The following is a 9233-nucleotide window of genomic DNA, read 5'->3' as shown; positions in this document are numbered from 1 at the left end:
GACCTTGTATAGGGGTTCCGAGGAGTGACTGGTGAACTTTGCAGTTCAAATGGCTTTGCAGTCTGGCACATTAACCCACAGCGCCACACCAGGGCTCCTAGTATAACTCGGGGGCCTGAATTAGAATATAGGCAGTGGTTACTGAGAGAGATGCAGGTATAAGATAGAATTAGAATGTAAAATGGAAAGATCTTGGTAAAGAGTGAGGTAACGAGGAATTAAATACGACAACTAGATTTCTGATGTGGGCAAATGAATGGCTAAGACATGGTGGCGAGTCACTAAATTAGGGAAAGCAGAGCACGGCACAGACTTTGTAGAAGTGGGCAAGTCTTGAGTCCATAGGTCAGGTGAACCAAGATTGGCAGGTTGCAGAAAAATCTTGATCTTCTTACTATACGGATGGGTCCTGAGAAAGCATGAGTTGGCCCAGACGAGCAAAGACAAAGCTAGAATAGAAGCTAAGGAATGCAAACAAAACTGAGTATCTCAGAATGATCTGCAGTTCACTTGCTTCATAGTCTTCCTGAGGAGTCTGACGAAAATGTAGAATCCTTGACTCTACCACGAACACACTATTTCAGATATTTTGGGTGCCCTGGGACTATGGATTTTAAACAAGTATCCCAGAATACTGTGTGAAGTTTGAGAAGCATAGATCTTTAGAAGGTAAGCAGAGGAAAAAGAGGCATTAAAAAAAAAAAAAAGAAAAAGAAGGACCTGTGTTCTGTTCCCTCCCAGAGACAACGGAAAACCTTGTGGCACAAAGATGCTGTGAGCCATTAAGTCAGTTCCAACTCACAGCGCCCCTGGTAGAGGGTTTCTGATGCGTGGTGGGTGGGTTTGACCTGCCCACCTTGTGCTTAGCAATCTAGTGTTTATCCTACAGCACCACAGTCACATAGTTGTTTGTTGTTGTTATTATGTACTGTCAAGTCAGTTCTGACTTAACAGCCACACTGTACAGGGTTTCTGAGGCTGTAAGTCTTTATGGGAGCAGAAAGTCTTATCTTTCTTCCACAGAGCAGCTGATAGATTTGAACTGCTGACCTTGTGTTTAGCAGCTCAATGCGTAACCCACTTCACTATCAGCACCCCTTCCTGTAAAAGCTGTAAGTGCCGCCAAGTTGGTTGTGACTCACAGCAACCTTGTAGATGGTTTATGAGGAGAAGTTGATGGGTTTGAATTACTAACCTTGCAGTTAGCATTCCAGTGCTTGTCTTACAGAGCTACACCAATAGCTGACAGAAAAGAACATATCCATCAAAGCACAGTGGGCTGGTGAAAAGCAGCAGTAGAGAAATATTTGTTCAATGAATAACTAGAAAAGTTATTAAAAGTTTATCTCTTATTAGTACTCTACAGTAACAAAAAAGGAGCTCTGGTAGCGTCCAGGTTACTAACCTCAAGGTCGGCAGTTCGAAACTACCAGCTGCTCCAAGGGAGAACGATGAGGCTTTCTGTTCCCGTAAAGATTTACAGCCTTGGAAACCCTGTGCAGGGTCGCTATGAGTCGGAATGTACTCTAGACTCCACGGTACTTAACAACAACAACAACAACAAGTAACAAAACAGTATCTAGCTAATTTATAAAAAAGAAAAGTTAACAGTAGGCAGTATCTGAAATGGACTGAACGAGAATCACATAGAAGCCAAGGACTAGGCCACATTGCAAAGGATTCTCAAAGAACCACAGGCCTACTTAAGTGTAAGTCAATCCCTGATGCAAATAAATGCAATGCTGATACAACGCTTCACAATAAAAAGATGATTTATTTTGAAAAGCAATGAAATGCTCTTTCCCAGATTAACCAATTTATTTAACAGAGCAAAACCAAACTACTTTGTCATCTAGAAACTACTAGAAACTCAATGATAAAAGATTTAGCCTGTTTGCCCAGCGACATCAGAAAGCTCTAGCCATTCATTAGATGACAGATGCTGAAGAGACAGTAACTTATCACACAAATCTTTGTCAAGGTCATGAGCCTTCAGAACAGCCACTTAGCTGACAAATTCCAAGGATCTGTTCTCCTCCATGTGCTGGACACAAAGCAAAGTGATTTAAATAACTTCTCCACAGTTAATTTACAATTACTTAGGAACCCCTCCAAGTCTAAAGTTATCACAAAACATTCTGCAGAGGTAAAACAAACTGGGGAAAAGTTTCATTCTTCCTGTTTTTACGTTTATTTTTCTTTCTCTTCTTTCAGTTGTAGAAACAAAAGTACTTCAAACTTGCTGAGTACAAAGTGCTCACAAACACTTCAAATTTGCATGCTATTGAAGAATATGACTTTTTTTTAAGTTATTACTGTCACTAAATGCCAGTAATTAGTTCATACTTTGGGCAACTTCCTTTTCTATAAAATGAGTTGTACTAAGCACTGGACTGCTAATCTTAAGGTCAGCAGTTCAAGCCCCCCGGCCACTCCTTGGAAGTCCTATACATGGTTGGTATGAGTCAAAATCAACTCTATAGCACTTAACGACCTACTCATTAAGAAAATTTCCCCAAATCTTAAACTCTATAGTTCTAAGACTGGAAAAAGGAACTCTGGTAGCATAGTGGGTAAGTGTTAGTCTGCTAACCACAAGGTTAGCAGTTTGAATCCACTAGCTATTCTGCAGGACAAAGATAAGGATTTCGGTTCCCGTGAAGACTTACAGCCTGGGAAACTCTATACAGGGTCAATATGATTTAAACCCTACTGGATGGCACACAGCATCATCAGCAAGAGGGAAGAAAGGGAGCTCCTGAGCAAGAAAATAAATGTTACAATGTTACCAGAGAGCTGATTAAGATGATACTATTTTTTGTTACTGTGTATCAACTGTAGTGACCCTAGAGGGCACAGGAGAACTGACCCATAGGGGTTCCCAAGTTCCCAAGCTGTAAATATCTCTACAGGGGCAGACCACCTCATCTTTCTCCCATGTAGTGGCTGGTGGGTTTGAACTGCTGACCTTTCAGTTCCCAGCACAAATGCATAGCCCACTGTGCCACCAGGGATCCTTCAACCTCCAGCGAAGCACCACTGAATAAAGTGAGAAAGTCTTACTGGTTTGTAGTTACCAGGACACTGGAGATGCTGAGAGCAGTGCACAGCATTTGAGAGGTGAGGGAGAGGAGGGCACGGTCTTCTCTTAGCTGTCCCCTGACCAAATGGGAATGCAACACAGTGACTAGAGCCTTTCTCTTCACTCAGTAAACACGAGCCTAACCATTGTGAAGGTATGCTTCCAAGCTGAGGCAAGGATGGTGCGGAGGCACAGCAATGCCCTGAGCTGCCACATCGCATATCGGACACGGCTGCTGGAAGGAAGCTGGAAGGAGGTAGGGCTGGAAGAATGGCTGCTTTCCTTGCTCCGAACATAACCCCAGGTCAACCCACCTAGGGATGCAGGGCTTCTAATTAGAGGCAAGGTCCAGCTGCTCCTTGGAAACCCTATCCAGGAAATGACTCGATGGCACTTAACAACAACAACATGCTTGTTAAGAAGGAGCCCTGGGAGAGTAAAGGACTATGAGCAGGGCTGCTAACTGCAAGGTCAGCAGTTTGAATCTACCAGTAGCTCCTGGGGAAACAGATGAGGCTTTCTGCTCCCATAAAGATTTACATCTTTGAAAACCCTATACAGAGTTGCTATGAGTCGGAACCAACCACACCACCACAAGCACCATGAATTTACGGAGTGTTGGTGTGGCACTCACTGTAGGATAAGCACTGGACTGATAACTGCAAGATGAGCACTTCAAACCCACCAGCCGATCCTTGGAACCCCTATACCGGGATGTTATGAGATGGAACCGATTCGACAGCATTTAACGATATACATCTTAATGGGAGCATGGTTGTTCTATAGGATAACCACTGTACTGCAAACCACAAGATTAGTGGTTTGAGTCTATCATCAGCTCTATGGCAGAAAGATGAGGCTTTATACTCCTGTAAAGACTTACAGGCTTGGAGACCTCATAGATGGTCACTATGAGTTGGAACCAACTCAATGGCACATCACCACCACCATGCATGTGAAGAAGTACTAGTGTGACTTTCTGCTCCTATAAAGATTTACAGCTCAGAAACCCTATACGGGGTTACTGTGAGTCAACGCCATGGCAGCAGGTTTGGGTTTGGGGTATGCATGGTAAGATGCACTTAAACCAGGTCCCAGTATTTTCTCCAATTGCCTCACATGCATTGACAGGGAACCCTGGAGAAGAATTGATGGATTTGAATTCTGGTGTTGGGGGGAGAATACAGAATATACTGATTCAAACATAACAACTATAGTGAGGATGCTGCAGGCCCGCTTAGTGCCTCACTCTGAGGTACACAGTGTGGCTGAGTGGGAACCCCTGCACTGCTAACCTAAAGGCTGGTGGTGGTGGTGAAGTGCTGTGGAGTCGGTTCCGACTCACAGGGACCCTGGAATGGGTTTCCGAGGCTGAGCAGGAAGCCTCATCTTTCTCCCGTGGAACCGCTGGTAGTTTTCAACTGCTGACTGTGAGATTAGCAGCCCTACTTGTGCCCACTGCGCTGGCAGAGCTCCTTTACAGGTTGGTACTTGAAGCCATCAGTGACTCAGAGGAAGGAAGATGTGGCAGTGTGTTTCTGTAAAGATCAGTTTTAGAAACTCAATGGGTCATTTCTACCCTGTCCTGTATACAGGGGTGTTACAAGTCCTGGTGTGGCGCTGTGGGTAATGTGCTGGACTGTAAGGTTGGTCTTAACTATAAAGTCGGTGTTCAAGTGTACCAGCTGTTCCCCGGAAACCCTATACAGGGTTGCTACAAGTCAGAACTGACTCGATGGCACTTAATAACTAACTAAAGGAGTTGGAAGGAGTCCTGGTGTGGCATTGAGGGATAAAGCACTGGTCTGCAATGTTGGTTTGAACCACAAGGTTGGCAGTTCAAACTTCCCAGCTGCTCCTTTGAAGCCCAATACAGGATTGCTATGAGTCGAAACTGACTCCATGGCACTTAACAACAACAGAATTTGGCATGAACTGAATGCATGCAACAATACAGGTTAATAAGTCTGTAGTTTGTAACTTGTGTGTACCTTGGTCGTGTGCTAAATCTTGAATGATAAAAATCAAAAGAATGACCTTTTCTCCTAGGAAAGACTCCATACTACACCTGAAATTTCAACTAAAACGATGGGAAACATCTCTATTTAAATGTACATTCTGTAAAATTCAGGTATTTAATTCATAAGTACTTCTCCAGGTTTACTGTGATAAACAATGGCCTGTTATTACATCTAATTTGGACAAGTTTAAATAGCAGGGAATGAGTTTCAAGAAGTACCCTGCCATTTTAATCTTACAAGAACAACTGTTTCGGTTTGCCCTTAGCTCTTCATTGATACAGGTAACAACAACACGGCTGCCAATTCGATTCCACCTCGTTATCATACTCTATGTGTCTGAGCAGAGCTGTGCGCCACAGTTTTCAGGCCACTGTGACCTTTGGAAGCTGATGCCCAGGTTGTTCTTCAGGAGGGCCTCTGGCTGAGTTCAAACTGCTCCTCTCTTTACTTTAATGGGTGAGAGTTTAACCATATGTGTCATGGAGACTCCTGATATTAGGTTCCTTTATAAGCCAAAGTATATTCTCGTCTCACCCAGGCACTGTAGCCAAAAAAGAAGTAAGCAAAGAATTCAGGATGTCAATCAGCAGTAAGCTTTTAACTAATTACATTTCTGAATGTACCAACAGACCAGTAGCACACCAAAATCCATGTAAAAATGGGACCTTTCAATCCTTTAATAAGTCTATCCAAATTGGGAAATTAATCCTTTAGTAAGTCTATCACAATCTAAATTGAGGCTGAATTTCTGCCTGAAATTCTGCTCAAACTATTGCCACACAGGGTAGCATGGATAGGTAGGGTACAGTTCACTCTCTCAGGAGGACTCAGAAGGTGAACCCCTGTATGTTATAGGTACTGTGTTTGCCTTAGATTAATTTCCACCTTCCCCTCCCTAGCCTCTTAATGCTACACTATGGGCACTAACTCTGTGTTTCTTCTGGTATAAAACTGTGTGGCTGTCTGAACACATAAATATGGCAACCGTTTTGGAAACTTTACAGTAAAGGATCCTTTTAAAGAAGACACATAGTTAAGAAACCTTATTTTCTTGACGTTTAGCCTGAGTTGTAATGGCACACAACACCAATATAAGCAACTTACAGTTGGGGGGACCTGGCAGAAATCCAGACGGTTCTCATCAGACCCCCCATTTCTGAGGAAAGTTACCAGTAACACCACCATTCCCCACTAATATATATGCCGCCAATGTACAAAAAGAAGGGATTTGTTAAAACAAAATCAGATTCTACTTTGCCCATGCAGAGTTCCACCATATAAATAATACATTGTCACCAGCATTCACTTTTCAGATGGTCTACTTTCTCGGCTGAGAGGCAGGACACCAAAATGGGAAGGAGAAGTGAATATCACAGAGTATAAATAGTTGTGGCCAAAAACAATATTGCAAAAGAGCCAATAGGCGAAGGACTCCCCAAATTACACCAGGAGTGACTTAATTCCATTATCTCACTTTATGAGAGTTGTACAGAAAACCACCATCAGGAAACAGGACAAAGGAACTTAACAACGCTTCCTAGGGCTTCTGAAATACACATACACATCACACACACTTTAAGTCTCAGCAGGTATGACCGTGTAAAGAAAACTTTCTCTGATGTAGGTCTCAAAAAGAGAAAAATGCCACCCAATAGGAAGAGAGCCTTTTCTCAGATATACTCAAAACCACTCATGAACACCAAGACTGATTTTTCAAATATATTTGTTTAATTCATTATATTCCAGAGAAAAACTGATGATCACATGGCAAGATCTAAGTGTGAACCGGGTACAAAGTAAGCCTTGTAGTGTGTCCCTACCACACCACTGATTAGACAGGATCCAAAGGACCAGCGATTGTACACAACAATGGTTAAAAAGGCATTTGGCATCGGTAGCTAAATTGCACAAGGGGCACACACATTCCACTTTCTAAGCGTTTGCTGGTTATTTCCAGATTTCTCTCACGTGCTAGTGAGCAAGTTTACCAAGATTCTGCAACATACCACATACACACATATACTCTTTAGGCATGGGCAGGATTCACAATGCAGACAATCATATAAAGTTATGTAAGAAAAGCAGTCTCTCTCCTCTGGGAAATTAAGTGAATCCAGGAGATCTCAGGAACTAGGTAAAGAAAATGCAAAGTATAATGGAAAAGGGTAGCACAGATAGAGGCAACTCCACCCGAGGTGCCTCCAGCATCCCTACAGAGAGTGTGTATGTTCTTGTTTTCTAACCCATCCCTGTAGGCCTGGGTAACGGGACACACTAGCTTCCAGCATGTGCGAGAGGAGCACCGGGAGAGTAAGCATCCAATGGGCCACTAGCTGGGGGTGCCAAAGCTGTCAATCCCTGGGACTGCACACACCCCAGCGCTGCCACCTGCTTTCTACTTCCTCTGGGAGGGCTGGTGACGCGTGGGCCCTAGGCGCACCGGTGGCAGCGATAATGAATCGGTAGTTTCTAAAGCCTCAATACAGGAAATGCCCCCAGGGCTCGTCCCCCCACACCTGGAGACTCTCCCCAGTCCGGCGCGCGGACCCAGGGGTGGAGATTGGAGATCCACGAGACCCGGGAGGGGGCCCGAGGACTGGGGAGGGGGCGACGCCGGCTTGGAGCTCCGGGACCGTGGGAAGGTGAGCTGGGGGCGGGGCCGCAGGGCTCCAAACAGCCAGGGGCGAGCCGCGCCGGGGAATTCCCCCGGGGCGAGGGCAGGCACGGGTGGAGAGGGACGCCCTGGCCGCTACCTGCTGCTGGATCTTCCCGTCCTCCGTGACGACCCAGTGTGTGGTGGCGAAGGCCCCTCGAGCCGCCACACTCAGCAAGGCAGAAAGGCTGAGGAGCCAGCCTGGGCCGGAGCAAGGCGGCAGCTCGCACCAGCCGCGGACCCCTATTGCCGCCGCCATCTTGCCCCCCCAGCCCTGCCGGTCACACCGGAAGCGGAAGCGGACCCCCGCCGCCCGCCATCTTGGGGAGGTCGGCGGTGGAGGAGGAGGAGCCCAGAGGACAGTGCTAGCTAAGGCCGGGGTTTCACAGCTGTGTTATGGGCGGTCAGAAAGTGCAGCCCTGGGGCGACTCGCCCAGCCTGATTTCCTGTTTTCATGCTTTCCTGAGGGAGATACGATCTCGGAGCGTGGGAACCGGAGAGATAAAAGTGATGTCCTAGGTATCTTTTAAAGATTGCCTTTTATTTCTGGTGGTGGTTGTTAAGTGCCTTCTAGTCAGTTCCGTCTGTCGTCTCTTTCCGCAGATGTAGTCAATTTGATTTCTGTGTATTCCATCTGATGAGGTCTATGTGTATAATCGCCTCTTATACTGTCTAAAAAGGTATTAGAAATGAACAAATTATTGATGTTGCATTCTAGTGATAGCACTATCATGCGATCTCCAGCATCATTTCTATCATCAAAGCTATATTTTTCCAACTAGTGGTCATCCCTGTTTGTTCCCAACCTTTGCATTCCCATCACCAGTAATGATCAATATATCTTGATTGCATGTTTGATCAATTACAGATTGAAGAACTTGGTACAATTCTTCTATTTCATCCTCACTGGCTTTAGTGGTTGGTGTGTATTTCAATAATAGTGGTATTAACTGATCCTCCCTGTAGGCACATGGATATTAATCCTATCACAGGCAGCGTTGGACCTCATGACTAATCTGGATATGTTCTGTTCGACAATGAATGCAACACCATTCCTTTTCAATTTATCATTCCAGCATAGTAAACCATGTGGTTGTCAGATTCTAAATGGCTAATATCAGTCGATTTCAGCTCACTAATGCCTAAGGTATCAATGTTTATGTGTTCCATTTCATTTTTGACAATTTCCAATTTTTCTAGATTCATACTTCATACATTCCATGTTCCAATTATTAATGGATGTTTACAGCTGTTTCTCTTCATTTTTAGTTGTGCCCCATTAGCAAATGAAAGTCCCGCAGGATTTACTCCCACGGGCTTTACTCCATTCACTCTACTTTAAGGTGGCAACTCTACTTTAAGGTGGCAGCGGAAAGAGATTAAGGAAAAGGTCATTATCATCAGTCAAAACAAGGCCAGGGTCAGATTGTGGAACAGACCATCAGTTGCTCATATGCAAATTCAAAGTGAAGCTGAA

General features: G+C 44.6%; 1 protein-coding gene across 3 annotated transcripts in view; it reads right to left on the bottom strand.

The window, feature by feature from the left end:
- TTC17 (tetratricopeptide repeat domain 17) overlaps window positions 1–8079 on the bottom strand; it is a 141632-nt gene extending 133553 nt beyond the window's left edge. The window contains exon 1 of one of the 3 annotated variants that reach the window (XM_006865029.1): window positions 7857–8079. In XM_006865029.1, the coding sequence (XP_006865091.1) occupies window positions 7857–8015 (159 nt within the window). In that variant the 5' untranslated portion in view covers window positions 8016–8079. The remainder of the gene's footprint in view (window positions 1–7856) is intronic. The other 2 variants (XM_006865030.1, XM_006865028.1) reach the window with 2 other exon arrangements.
- Between the last annotated feature and the right edge of the window lie 1154 nt (window positions 8080–9233).

This window comes from Chrysochloris asiatica, unplaced genomic scaffold, assembly GCF_000296735.1.
Source record: "Chrysochloris asiatica unplaced genomic scaffold, ChrAsi1.0 scaffold00075, whole genome shotgun sequence".
Taxonomy (NCBI): domain Eukaryota; kingdom Metazoa; phylum Chordata; class Mammalia; order Afrosoricida; family Chrysochloridae; genus Chrysochloris; species Chrysochloris asiatica.
Note: the sequence above shows the minus strand (reverse complement) of the source record. Positions and strands in the feature narration are given on the sequence as shown.